Below are 14,823 nucleotides of genomic sequence, written 5' to 3'. Positions count from 1 at the left end.
TATAGTGGCAACATAAATACATAATCTGTAGAAATTTCAACTGGCTAACTATCACGGTTCATGAGACAGCCTGGTGACAGACGGACGGACAGCGGAGTCTCAGTAATAGGGTCCCGTTTGACCCTTTGGGTATGGAACCCTGAAAAATGAATCTAATCTATGTTAGGTATATTTTTAATGTAATGTAACTTTTTTGAAGGGACCAAGTCTCTCCTAGAATCAAGTTTCCTCAGTTTCCCTTACAATATGACCTATAGGTATATAGACTTCGGACCGTAGGGTAAACATGAATAACGCATCCCGTATACTAACTACACTTACATTATCATTAAAATGAATTACAGCAGATTATCTGATCTGGATCACGTTGAATAAATCTGAGATAAAGATTAAATTCCAATCAATATCAGACCTTTTTGCACTATTCTTATGCTAAGCAGCAAGAACTAGATCATCATACAGTTAGTAAAAAACCTGTAATAACTAATTGGATGTATGGTTGAACGCGTCGGGAAAGTTCTCAGACAATGGATAGGTTTCGCTTGTAATATGCTAATAGACCAGACTTGGTATTGAATACATATTGTTTATAAAAACTGGGTAAAATTTATTATATGTTAGATTTTCTAGAATACATAGCAGTACAAGTTAGAGTTCAAGTAAACATAATAACATAGTACCTATAGTGAAAAAGGACTGTATCTTAAGTCATAACATTTTTTATTTTATTTTCTGAGATATTGAAATGAAAAAACAATTTTACCATTAATACACAATAGAAGATTTCGATGCTAGTGCGGAAAGTATGTCGGCGAGTGGCAAGACTCGAGACGAGTGAAGAATGACATTTCCGCACGTGTAGCGAACGACGTTTTTTTAATACAGTTGCGAAAAAATAAGAAAAACAACAAGTACTTTTTTATGCATGCTGTACTATAAGACAGAAACAATTGTAAATATAAAATATTATACTATTATTACCTAAGTATCGTTATTTACGATTATTTGTGTATCGTATATTTAAATTGTATGAAAACAATATCGAATGTTGCCTTTGGAAACTTAAAACATTCTTGCGGTGAGAAAAAACGCCTCTGCTTTGACAGGCGCTTCGGCAGCTATTCCGTTCCATTCACACAACTTACTAAGAACGGTTTCTCAATATTCAATATTAAAAAATAAATAAACGTATTATAATGATGAAAAGGTAAGTAATAATATATGAAATATGCTTAAATTTATTATTTTTACATTAACAGTAGGTTTTTATGTTGAATACGACTTTTAAAGGAAACTAACATTAACACTCATCAATAAGTAGTCATGAATTGGAACACGTGGAAAAGTAAAAAGGACTAGTTCGCGAAATCCAACTTTCCGCACGCTAAACAACTACGTAAAATAGCACTTTTTGAGCAACTGTATTAAATAATTATCTTATAAGATCATTTGGTCACACTTTATTTAGAGCTTGACCCATGTAAAAAAAATGACCCAAACAATCGCAGCCTCCATGATGCATCCACTGCAACCTTTCCACATACCAGTTCACCCTTATTGTAGTACCTTTTTTTCTGAAACGTTAACTTTTGGACATGTAACTACATGACGCCATCTAGCACTACTGAGTCAAAAAGCGTATTCCCGGTAACTTATTGAAGCACCCTATAGTAATATTAGTTTTCCATTGTTCCAGCTACACTCGGAGTACCGCAGCACATACAGATGGCACCAGTTCCGAGAGCAGCAGGGCGTGGTGAAGCAGCCAGCGGCCAGCCCGCCCTCCGCGCTGCCCATCCCGAGGGGTAAGTCATGGTGGTTACCAGTCACCTGCAATCGGAGTACCACATCACATACAATTGGCAGTGGCACCAGAACCGAGAGCTATAGGGCAAGGTCAAGCAGCCGGCGGCCAGCCCGCCCTCCGCGCTATCCCGAGGGGTAATTTATGATTATGGTTATCAGCTCCAGCCCGTCGTATATGTTCCTGAGTTATAGATATTTTCTACATACACTCAGCAACCGGTACTTACCACAATAACTTAACTCACAATACACTTAACTCAAGACAATGAGTCTCTCCTCTCTGTGAGTGTGAACACCCAGACAGACTAGACGATCGAACACATAGTGTTGTAATGTCCCCTCACAAAATACATAGGCCATGTAAATGACTTCAACACCCTAACTGAAGACGCGGCTGCTTACATGAGTAGGGCAAAATTTTAGAGTTTAAGTTGTTATATACTTTTGTATCCAGTGGCATGTAATAAAGCCATACGATAAACAAATGACCGTTTCTCTTCAGGTCCCATGGAGCCGGCGATGCCCCGTCGCAAGAAGTACCCGGGCGTGGCCTATCAGACCAACCAGCTATTCGACCCGGCCCCTGCTGATGACATACGGCCCCAGACCTCCGCCGACCGAGCGCGGGTAAGGTCCCTAGATCCTGCTTCGTTCTTCGTCTTCGTTCAGATCAACGAGCTCTTCGACCCTGCTGATAACATCCGGTCAAAGACCTCTCTGCCGACGTGTTGTGTTCCTGCCGGTGACTGTAAGGTTGCCAGAGCTCAACGAGATCCTTTGACGACTTCAAGTGGTTCCAGTGAGAAGGTCTACCAGATCACCTCCTCGCCCTGCACCCGCTGATGATGTCTGGCCAAAAACATCAGCCAATAGAGCGCGGGTAGGAATATGATATATGGTTAACATAGGATCTGGTCAGTGATGGTTTCATAATCATTCAGAAACAGACTGTATCAGTGAATATTGTTATCTGCCGTCGAGTTTTTAATATAAAGTGATATGATGCTCTGAACTACCGCAGAAGCGTTCTGGATGTGTAAATCTTATAACTGTTCTTGTCACGTCAACGAAATAGGACAAGGTCATAAATCTCACTAACGATGACACAAAAACGAAACCCAAAAAGTAAGTCGGCAAGAAATATGATTTATGAACAAGTTGACACGTTTGAGATCAGTCGGGAATCCTAGATATTTAGCTCATTGACAATTCATGTACGGTTCTACGTAACTTAACCTATTTAGGGTTCCGTTCCAAGAAGGTACAATACAAAGCCCTTATGGTGCGACTCTGCCCGTCCGTCCGTCTGTCGGGCTGTCACATATCTCGAGAAGCACTTAAGCTATCGATTTGAAATTTGGAATAGTTATGAACAACGCTTACCTAGACATATTGAAAGTATTATTTATTTATTTTATTTTACTATGAAATTTATCCCTCGAAACAATGTCTCGTAGATAGCGCCACTTTTTAATATTTAACAAATTTAACACATATCAGTGAAAGAATAAGGATCAAAGTCATATGGCGTTCTAAAAGTTTTAATCGTATTTCGAAAGATGGCAGTAAATTTACTGTGGCTACAAAGTTTTCTTTGACAATACACTCTGTTTGATTATTGGACCCGGGTACGTCCTTAAACTACGTCCAAAAGAGAGGTATGGGCATTGTGAATGTCATCCCACTCTGTGTGGTAGAGCACGGCACAGCGGATGTCATTCTAGATCTGGAGCAGAGCCCAACTGGAGAAGTACCTCCACCTTACAGAGTCCCGCAGCCAACTAACACAAGACCCTACTCATAGTGTTGTGTTCCTGCCGGTGAGTAAGGTTGCCAGAGCTCAACGAGGGTGCGGAGTGTTAGGGTCGGCAACGCGCATGTAACTCCTCTGGATTCATTTGCATAAGGATTTTCTCCATCTAAAAAGACCCTTTTCTGATGGAAAGCCAACAAAAGTGCTACTCGTACTATAAAATGCTAACCCATTTGCGCAATGCAAACCAGAGCCCCTAGTGTAAATTTATTCGATAGCGAAACGTGACGTACGCGTTTGCGTTAAGTCTCATTTTGTATGGGATTTAGAAACAGCGCACCAAACGGAACGTTTTGGAAACTCAAAATCCCATAGAAAATGAGACTTAACGCAAACGCGTACGTTACGTTTCGCTATCGAATAAATTTACACTAGGGGTAGTTTAGTCTGTCGTCGAATTACTTACGTGTGAATACCTACAAATATTTTACTTCCATGTGAGTGACCGCAACCACACCATGTGTGATGACACACACCGAAAGGTGAAGCAAGGGCGCGGCAACCCTTCGAAACGAGGTCCAAGCAATTATACTGTCGAATTAATAATCAAATGTGGGTTAACAAAATTAACTAAAACCGGACAATAATAGTCACGCCACTAGGTTAAGTGCAAATCATTTGACTTCATTATCCGTTAACACACCCTTCATTTCTCTTTTTTGTTCACCTGGCTAACATTCATATACGTTTGAATTATCTATACAAATGCGTTTACATTATAAAGTGAAGGATATTGTACAATTGTAATATACTTAGTACTATTTAAACAATATGATAAGATAACCGAACATATTTCAAGTTGCGAAGAAAGTATGTACTTAACACATAACCTGTGGTGCCATGACCAACATTTTTATGAATTCTCGTCATGTTATCCCTACATGTTATATCCCAAGCCGTAAACTTATGAAATAAATATTAAACTACAATAAACGCCATTTGTATATTTTTCTTTGTTTGTGCAATAAAGTTTAAATAAATAAACGAGGAGTTGTAATAGATCGAATTCCTGGCCTCAGCAGCGCGTCTGAACTGGTCAGCTTAAAATCAGGTTTGATCAAAATGTTGGCCATTAAAGATTCAGTCAACCGCTCAGCCATCATAGTTCCGAAGCGATGTGAATGTTTCAGTATCATCCTAAAATTCTATTTTAGCTCGATTATGCATGTGCATTCAGGATTTTTGTCATCACAAAATGACTTTTTAACCACCTATAAACTTCTCTAAAATTGAGGCATTCACAGTTTCACTAGACATCAAACAGACAAGAAAACCTAACTAGAAGTTTCATATATCATGGATATCGTAAATATTTTTAAAACAATTCATAACGAAACTTCTAAATAAAGAAGTGACGCTGGCGGTTGCATTGCATGCAAAATTCATCTGCTATAAATATACTTTTCTACAAATTTGGACTAGCTAATGGACTGTAAGCAAGATCAATAGTTTTCCGAGTGAAAACTCGTAAAATGGCTAAGAGAGATATACAACGAAACCTCCTTAATTTCAGCTGTAAGATGTCACAATTTGCTGATTGACAATTTATCAAACTACAACTTACCTGATACCACCCTGATGATTTTGAACTGTTAGGAACTCTCTCATGTTCCCATCAATTGTCCCAGTACAGTCGAATTCATAAATATTCACCTTAATCCATTGCAATAAGGTGAAAAAACATACATATATTTATGAATGTCCAACGTACAACGTCCCTTTAAATAGGCAAACCCTGTGACACATTGAGTTTGGGTTTGTAATAATCATCGCTTTTAGGTAGGAGACTACTAGATAAAGATATTAATAAATTCGATTGTTGCAGAGCGCTCAGAGGAACGAGACGGACCGCGCCGGACGACGCAGCAAGTCCGAGGGGCCGCGACAGCCGCGATGGACTGACACCGTCGAACCGAAGGTGAATATGCTGAACACAGACAAACACACAGTTACTTGATTTATACACTTAGCTGAAGACCGAAGAGTGGTCAGAAGAACGAGTCGGACCGCGCCGGACGGCGGAGCAAGTCCGAGGGGCCGCGACAGCCGCGATGGACTGACACCGTCGAACCGAAGGTGAATATGCTGAACACAGACAAACACACAGTTACTTGATTTATACACTTAGCTCAAGACCGAAGAGTGGTCAGAAGAACGAGTCGGACCGCGCCGGACGGCGGAGCAAGTCCGAGGGGCCGCGACAGCCGCGATGGACTGACACCGTCGAACCGAAGGTGAATATGCTGAAAATACAGACGAACACTCCGTTACTTGGTGTAATATAAAGCTAGCTGAAGACTGTAGAGTGCTCAGAGGAACGAGGCGGACCGTGCCGGACGGTGCAGCAAGCCCGAGCAAACTATTGACCAAATAGATTATTTGGTATGTGATATTTGATATTCTTCTTGTAAGTAGCTCACTACCTTACGAAGGTCCAGGACATCGTAAAGTATGTACGAGTCAAGTCCGGATTCGCCCAGAGGGTCGCGAAGTTGGAATCTCGACACAATGCGAATTTCAATTCTTTTGTGGTGAGCGTTCCGACTGAACGTCTAGCGATCTTCACAAAGGAGTTTTGGCCGAAGGGTGTCAAGCTTCGGCGGTTCCGCGGCCGGCTCCCTGACACAGCCGGGTTGGGAAATGCATCGCAGCTATTGTGTGTTATAAAATATATTTTATGATATGTATGCTAGTTTTAAGGTATTTATCTATGGGCCCATAGTTGCCTGAAAATAAAGATTTTCATTTCATTACTATAGACGTTTAAGCTACTTTCAAGAAAATCACCCTGCAAAAAAAGACAGCTACCTATTCCAACTAATTCAATGTTTGTATTTCAAAATTCAAAATTCAAAAATTAATTCTGCAAGTAGGCCTCAAGGGCTCTTTTACAAGTCAATACAACATTTATAGTAACAGCATATAGTGACATGAAAAATACTAAGAATAATCTTAAAATAAATAATTACTACAATACAATAGAGATGTATAGTCTCTATGGTTAAAAACACGTTAAATCTGGAGATGTAAAAGGTCCCCAATGTCAGAGTACTAATACTAATAAAATTTGGAGGTGTAAAGTCTCTCCAAGTGTCAAAATAAAATTTACACTAAATAAATAAACCGCGTCTGGACTGTTAAACTAGCAGTCTCATAAACTAATGCTACAGAATACATAACTAGTATGTACCAAGTCAAGTATATTATACAATATGGCAGAGACGTATAGTCTCCACGGTTAATACATTAAGTTTGGAGATGTATAAGGTCCCCACGGTCTGAGAAAAATAATAATACACAATAATAATGACATTAATAAGATTTGGAGGTGTAAAGCTTCTCCAAATGTCAAAGAATAAAAAAAATAAAAAAAATTATGAAATACATGTTTCACGTCAAGAGACTGTTAAGCTATACTTTGACCCTCAACAGCCAAGACAACAAGAAACTTTTTACTTCAGAAGACGCGACAATGGACGAACAAGACGTTAAACCAGTAGTGGGCAAACTTTGTACATAGGGGGACAGAAAATTAAAAAAAATCTGAGGATGGCCACAACTACCGAATAAATGCATTTTGTTTTGATACCGTTATGTCGCGACTCGCGAGCCATATACTAATAATATATAAACCCCTTGGATAAAACCCTTGCGCGGGCCGGAATTTGCCCGCGGGCCGTAGTTTGCCCACCACTGCGTTAACTATAAAACTCCCATAGTATCAGGTTTTTAGCTTCTCCTTCCCGAAAGTTTGTCTAAGGCTTTGTAAACACCAGTCCAGATTTTTTCATTTTTAAAGAACATTTTATGTGGTAATTTGGGGTTTTAAAATAAAAATTCACAGGAAGAAAAGCGCTACCCGATTTTTCGCGTGTTTTGTACAGTGTAAACAATAAACAAGCTTCTAGCCGCACTACAGTCCACTTTATAGATGGTTAACGGTTTGAAGGGCTACGAAATATGTCTAGTTAGTTGGCTACACCATCCTTATTACCTTATTACTACATCTATTCTATCTGGCAGCTTATCATCGGTGGAGGTTAGAAAATTAACGAAATTAATTTTCTGGGGCTAGTTTGTTCGGTCCAGAAAATGGACTTTGAGAGTTGCAAGGTGTGTCTAGTCTAGCGTGTGATATTTGCAATTTGGTGAATATTTCATTTCATGTTCAATGAATTTTTTACCCTGTTTTCAAATAAAAATTTTAGTTAACCCATTGACATATATCTAAGGACGCCAATACCCCAATAACGAAGCAAAACTCCGTGAAATACAATTAAACGGGTCATCCGTCCCGTTCGTATTATTTATTGGATAATTAAGTCACGGTTTTGGGCCAATGGCCTAATTGATTTTGGAACTGTTTGCTTTCCGCTGGCCGTTTTCGTTTAGTGTCTGTCCTGATTAAACGTAACCGTGAACCTTACTTTACGTAAGGAATATGTGTAAAAGAGGCTTCCCTTACAGAAAGAGTCTCGTAATTGCTTTGTGTAGGTACAAGTATTTCGTTTGTAAGGGTTTATAAAATAAGTATAGTATATTTCAATTTTATTTTTGTCCCTTCCACTTAACAGCGTACTTAAGAAAACATAGGTATTGTTACTTGATTTTCTAAAGGTTTAAATTTTAAATCAGTGCTCGAACCGTAACACAACATAATTCTTTAAATATAATAATTAGATAATTCTTTAAATATGTTTGAAACTGTAGTACCTCCTAATTAGTTAAATTAAGAGTTTCACTTCTCCACTTGTCTGGAAGAGATCGCTCCGTAGCGATAAGGCCGCCTGTTGTTTATCTCTATCTTCATATATTATAATATGTGTTTCCATGTATATACATTTATTCTGAGATTGTGCATTGAAGAGGATTTGTGTTTGTATTGTACATGTTTCTTATTTTAAAAGGCATCCCTGATTTGATCACAAATTACTCGATAGCAGAGAGAAATATGCACAATTCTTACGATGATATCGTTTACTGAAGAAAAATTTGTATTTACATAAACATCCCGCCTTCATTACTTGTTTCATCCTTAACTGCTACTTCGGAGACCTGGGGTTGCTTTCCGACTTTCTCTCACTTTTCACGATCTCAGGCATATTTTTTGTGAAAAAATTGACGCGCATATAATCCTTCGCAACGTCAAGGCTCCTCCAAGTTTTTTGTAATATTCCTTCTTTAATTATGACCCTCATGTTTCAGGGTACGAGTGCGGCACTGGGCGAGCCCATGGCCCCAAAGCCGGAGCTGGTGAGCACCGAGTATCGCAACCAATTCGCGTGGCCCAAGGAGACGGAAGCGCCGCGCAAGAGCATCTCTATGGGAGCGCTGAAGAAGGCTGCTGTGGCTGAAGGTGGGTCTTGGCTTGCAGAGTATGACTACAAGGCGAGCTCATAACCCCGAAGAACTGGTGAGCACGGAATACCGCTACCAGTTCGCATGGCTCAGGAAGACGGACGCACCGAGCAAGGGCATCTCCATAGGAGCGCTGAAGAAGGCTACCGTGGCTGAAGGTAGGTTTGAGACTCGAAACCCAAAGTTTGCACTGAATTTTTATATAACGTAGCATTTACATGCCACCTGGGGGAACCAGGGTTAATGACTGACTCATCTGCGAAGGACTATATACCGTCTAAAACCACCAACCTTAGGCCGGCTATTTATACACTGATCCTAGGTAAATAGTTATTAACCTGTATGTGAAGTCACGGACTTACAAGGGTCGCACAATAATAAATGCAGAGTTTTCACGTCAACCTGTAGAAAACAGATATTGGCATGAGGGCGCTATCTTGATACAAAAAGGCATACACATGGATTCATAAAGTACGTTACTGCATTTCTCATTCTGAGCATGGTGGCAAGTTCGGCTTAAATAAGTCCGTAACCGCATTTTGCCCTAAAGAATTTTGAGGCTGGAATGTCAAAGATAAAAGATATTTATTCAATTCAATTCAATTCAATTCAATTCAAATATACTTTATTCATGTAGGCCTAGCAACAAGCACTTATGAATAGTAAGACAGTATTACATATAATTATCTTAATCTAATTATCAGAGCAATTTATTGATGTTGTAAATATTATTCCATATATAATACTAATGAATATAATTCATAGATCAAATTTAATACTAAAACTTTCACAAAATACAGTCATACAAAAAAAAATGTATAAAAAATACTTGTCTAGATTGTTTCTAGAATAAATTCTAAATGTCAAACAAATATAATAAAAACAACAAAGGAAATACATGCATTGGAATATCCATTTCATCATCATTATTCAAATATAATAAATAATTAATCATTTCGAATCACAATTAATCCCACGTTGTTTTATCATTCATGTAGTCTTGTGTGGTATAATAAGCTTTAGAAATAAGTTTACGCTTTACATGATTCTTAAATTTATTAATTGGTAACTCAGTAATATGGTTTGGAAGTTTATTATAAAATCTCACACAATTACCCATGAATGATTTTTTAATTTTATGGAGCCGAGTGAAGGGCACGGCGAGCTTATGTTTATTTCTAGTATTAATATTATGAATGTCACAATTTTTCTTAAAATCGGCAATATTTTTATGCACATACAGAATATTCTCATAAATGTATTGACAGTGCACTGTCATGATGTCAATTTCCTTAAATTTATCTCTCAGTGAGTCTCTATGGTTCATTTTATATATTGCTCGAATAGCCCTCTTCTGCAGAACAAAAATGGTATTTATCTCTGAAGCACCACCCCACAGTAAAATACCATATGACATAATGCTATGGAAGTAACTAAAATATACTAATCGAGCTGTTTTGACATCAGTTAACTGACGGATTTTGCTTACTGCAAAAGCTGCAGAACTCAGTCTATTCGAAAGAGTAGCAATATGGGGACCCCACTGGAGTTTAGAATCTAAAGTTATACCAAGAAAAACTGTACTATCAACTAGTTCCAATTCCTCATCCTTCACAATGACACTTGTTTGTACATGCCTTACATTACTAGTGACAAACTTAATACATTTAGTCTTATTCTCATTTAACAATAAATTATTAACATTGAACCAATTTACTACTTTAGAAATAGCATCGTTTACATCATTGTAAGCTTGTTGCTGTCGTTTGACTTTGAAAATAAGTGAAGTGTCGTCTGCAAACAATACTATATCATGGTGGGTCTTTACAAGGAATGGCAAGTCATTTATGTAGATAAGGAACAGGAAAGGTCCCAATATTGACCCCTGTGGTACACCCATAGAGACCAATGACCCCGGTGATCGCTGTCCATTCACATCGACCCTTTGTATTCTACCATTTAAGTAGGACTTAAGTAAATCCAGTGCCGCTCCTCTAACTCCATAATAGTGTAGTTTCCTGATTAATGTTTCATGACAAACGCAGTCGAAGGCCTTAGACAAATCACAGAAGATACCTATAGCATCTCGTGACTCCTCCCAGGCATCGAAGATATGCTTAATTAGCTCAACACCAGCATCAGTTGTCGAGCGACCCCGTGTAAAACCAAACTGCTTATTATGCATTAAATTATTGACGTTAAAATGTCGTACTAATTGAGAAAGAATTAATTTTTCAAAAATCTTACTGAACGTTGGTAGCACAGATATCGGTCTAAAGTTAGTGGGGTCAGAGTTGCTACCCGATTTAAATAAAGGAGTTATTTTACTATGTTTCATTAAATCAGGAAACTCGCCGCAATCAACACTGTTGTTAAATATAATTACTAAGTCAGGCGCTATAATTTCTACTAAGGATTTGACAGCATGGACAGAGACTCCCCAGAGGTCATTCGTTTTTTTGACATTAACCGAATTAAACGCCTTTACTACATCGGAGGTACAAACACGTTCAAAATGAAAATCTCCGCAACACTCTGGAGCGTTATCTTTTAATAGAGTAACAGCAGATGAGGGTGATGAATTTAAATCCTTAGTTGTGAAAACTGGTACGTCAGTGAAAAAAATTTCAAATTCTGTAGCTACTTCTAAATTGGAATCTATAATTTTGTTATCAATATTTAGTTTAAAATCATTCACTCTGTGTTTCGAGCGACCAGTCTCCACATTGATTACTTTCCAGGTTGCTTTAATAATGTTGGTACTATTTTTTATTCTTTGACTTAGATAATTTCGCTTAGCTATATGACAATCTATTTTAAACTTTTTCGAATATTGCTTGACATGTTCTTTAAATTCATCACTCGTGTTAAACCGCCGTTCCTCATACAAGGCATACAGTGCACGTCTTCGTTGATGTAAGTCCGCAGTAGCCCACTCACTAAAAACTGATGCACCACTAACTACGACCGATTTTGAAGTAAATATCGCATTATAATGATCCATAAAAGTGTGAAAGAATGAATTATACATACTATTTGGACCCATATCGGAAGACAAAAAGGGTAGCGCCTGAACTAAACTTTGCTTCATTCTTTCTACGCGGTCCGAGGTTACTGGTACAAAAGTTATTTGTTTTCTCAAAGTATTTTTCCTTAATGTCTCAAATACCATTAATTGACCTAAGTGGTCTGATTCTAAATTACTGATAACTTTTTTAGTAATAGGAACAATATCAGTGAAAATATTATCTATACAGGTTGCACTAGTAGCAGTCACTCTAGTAGGCTCCATAAACATGTGGTTGAGATTACCAGATTTGAATAGATTCAACAATCTACAAGACATTGTTGAATTTTCCAAAATATTTACATTAAAGTCGCCGCATATAAATAATTTCTTACTAGAAGATGATATTTTAAGTAGCACAGAATCCATTACACTTTCAAATATTTCAAAATTACTTAATGGCGGCCTATACACACAGACAACAATAAATTGCTCCAATTCTACTGCACTTAGTTCTATAGTCCGTTCAACAGACATGGATACAATATCCTTACGTTCCTTAAATTTTAACTGACTATTTAATATAATTAACGACCCACCATGTATGGAACTAATTCTGGTGAACGAACTTCCCACCTGATGATTATTAAATTGAGGCATTAATTCATTATTTGTTAACCAATGTTCAGTAATACATAAAATATCAACATAAAAATCGTTCATAAAAAGTTCAATCTGTAAATCTTTTCCTCTAATACATTGAATGTTTTGATGCACCAGGTGGATATACTTTCCATGTTTACAGTATTTTTCATTATATTTATTTAAAACTAAATTGCCAGAGACAGAATCTTTTGTCTTAACAGCTAGTTTAAATCATTGGTTATGACTGGAACCAATTCCAAGCTCACACTGGGCTGCTCAATAGGAGCAGAGTTGTCTGCCAAATTCTTGGCAGAAATGTCAAGTAAATAGGATAGCGATAAAGCTATTTGTCTCTTGTAATAATTTGAAAGGTAACACTTACCTTTAGTCAATAACACCATAGGCATATGGTATTTACTAACAAATTTGTTAGTGTCAATTATGATAAACTTACTACTATATGTACAAAGATTATATAGAGATATATTCAACTTATGTCTAATGTTATTTTCTGCCTCTGACATTTGCTCACAATAGGGGAATGTGAAAATAATAATTTCATGCACTGCAAGTGAATTTAACTGTTCAAAGTATTTAAGTAAATTATTTTTGTTCACATTTCCCCTATTACCCATAAGAATTAGCAGTGTTGTCTTAGAATTAATATTACTGTCATTTAAAATTTGTTTTAAGATATTTTCAAAGCTACTGTGAGGCAGACAATTGCTGATTGTACTAAGTCCCTTTAGGTGATAGTTTAAAAATGAGCTCATATTGCTCCCAATTTCATCACAATACATAATAATATTAGGTTTAGGTGTGCTTTGTTGTGGAGTGTGGAAGGAGCTATTATCATTTATTTGCTGTTGTGGTAAACTGTCACACAGGCTTGGATCGAGTACACTGGTCAACAAATGTCCAGTCGCTTGCTTACATGCACATGACTGGGCATTGGTCAGCGACTCAAACCGCTCTGAATTGTGCTTAATCTGGGATATTAAATCATCCATGGCTAAAGAATATTCATTAATCACCTTTTTCGAACTCTCATTTATTGTTTCTAGGGATTGTATAGAATCCTCCAAACTCTGAACTTTTGATTTTAAAATCTGTGTGTCAGTTTCATACTGTAGTTTACTATGTTCTAATTGAACAGAATACAAGTCTAACTTATCCACTAAATTAACATTAATTTTACAAAATCTCAATTTCTTAAAAAACAATTTATTCATTTTTGATAATCTCTGGTTTTTTTTAATCATTCTATTTAATTTAATATATTTTTTGAGTTTGTTTCCGCTGCAATTTACTAGTCTTGTGGTGGATTCATTGATTAAATCTATACTAACAACAGGGTTTTCAATTGGAGCGGCAACCAACTGTGAGTCGGGCCGGACCAGTTCCTCGAATAAGTTTTGAGTGTGTCCCGCTGCAGCAATATTTTGGGCCTCCTGTAGCTCGTAGATTTGCTCGTGGGCGTCGTGCAGTGCTCTCTCTAATGAGTTGATGTCTGTCAAGGCCTGTTCATATGCTGCACTATACTCAGTAAACTTGTCAACCGTCTCCTGGAGCCGGGCCCGCTCTGAATTTATATCATTGTAAACATTTTCTAAAGAACATAGTTCCTTCTTTAACTTCTCTATACTATTAAGTGATAATAATAGTTCCTTTTCACTATCCTCTCTTTCACTAAGCAATTGAGCACACAATTCCTTGGATTTTTTTAATTCCAGCAAGGTAATTTGGAGTTTGTCAGCCTCCTGCTGGCGAACCGCTGCAGCTGCTCTGCGAGTTAGCATTATAAATGTATTTTATAGTAGGATAGACCCAAACCAAACCAGGGAATTGCTTACTCAAGCTAAGCGATATTACGAGCGTACTTACATGAAATAGTGACGTTTCACTATGCCTACACTGTGTTCTGACTCTGTACAATGATTTACTACGCTGTAATACAAACAAAATTGGTAATAAATAGCGATAAAAACATAGAAAATATACCGAGACGAACACAAATTTAAATTTATAACCTACAACGGCTACAAATTTAAGATATTACAAGACACTTGTAAACGTCACTAAAGCACTTCACTTATTATGTATACATTAAAATTAACACTAAAACTATTTAATTCACACCAAAATGGCTTAATATTACATGAAATATAATTAAATATAGAATAATTAAAAGGGA

General features: G+C 37.3%; 1 protein-coding gene across 6 annotated transcripts in view; it reads left to right on the top strand.

The window, feature by feature from the left end:
* The window catches only part of LOC133530810 (uncharacterized), a 116,790-nt gene that overhangs the window by 80,198 nt on the left and 21,769 nt on the right, over window positions 1-14,823 (top strand). For all 6 annotated transcript variants that reach the window (XM_061868877.1, XM_061868874.1, XM_061868878.1 and 3 more), the window contains 4 exons: window positions 1,697-1,805; window positions 2,309-2,433; window positions 5,445-5,537; window positions 8,825-8,975. In XM_061868877.1, coding sequence (XP_061724861.1) covers window positions 1,697-1,805; window positions 2,309-2,433; window positions 5,445-5,537; window positions 8,825-8,975 — 478 coding nt within the window. The remainder of the gene's footprint in view (window positions 1-1,696; window positions 1,806-2,308; window positions 2,434-5,444; window positions 5,538-8,824; window positions 8,976-14,823) is intronic.

Source organism: Cydia pomonella, chromosome 23 (assembly GCF_033807575.1).
Source record: "Cydia pomonella isolate Wapato2018A chromosome 23, ilCydPomo1, whole genome shotgun sequence".
Classification (NCBI taxonomy): Eukaryota; Metazoa; Arthropoda; class Insecta; order Lepidoptera; family Tortricidae; genus Cydia; species Cydia pomonella.
This window is presented reverse-complemented; position numbering and strand designations above follow the sequence as displayed.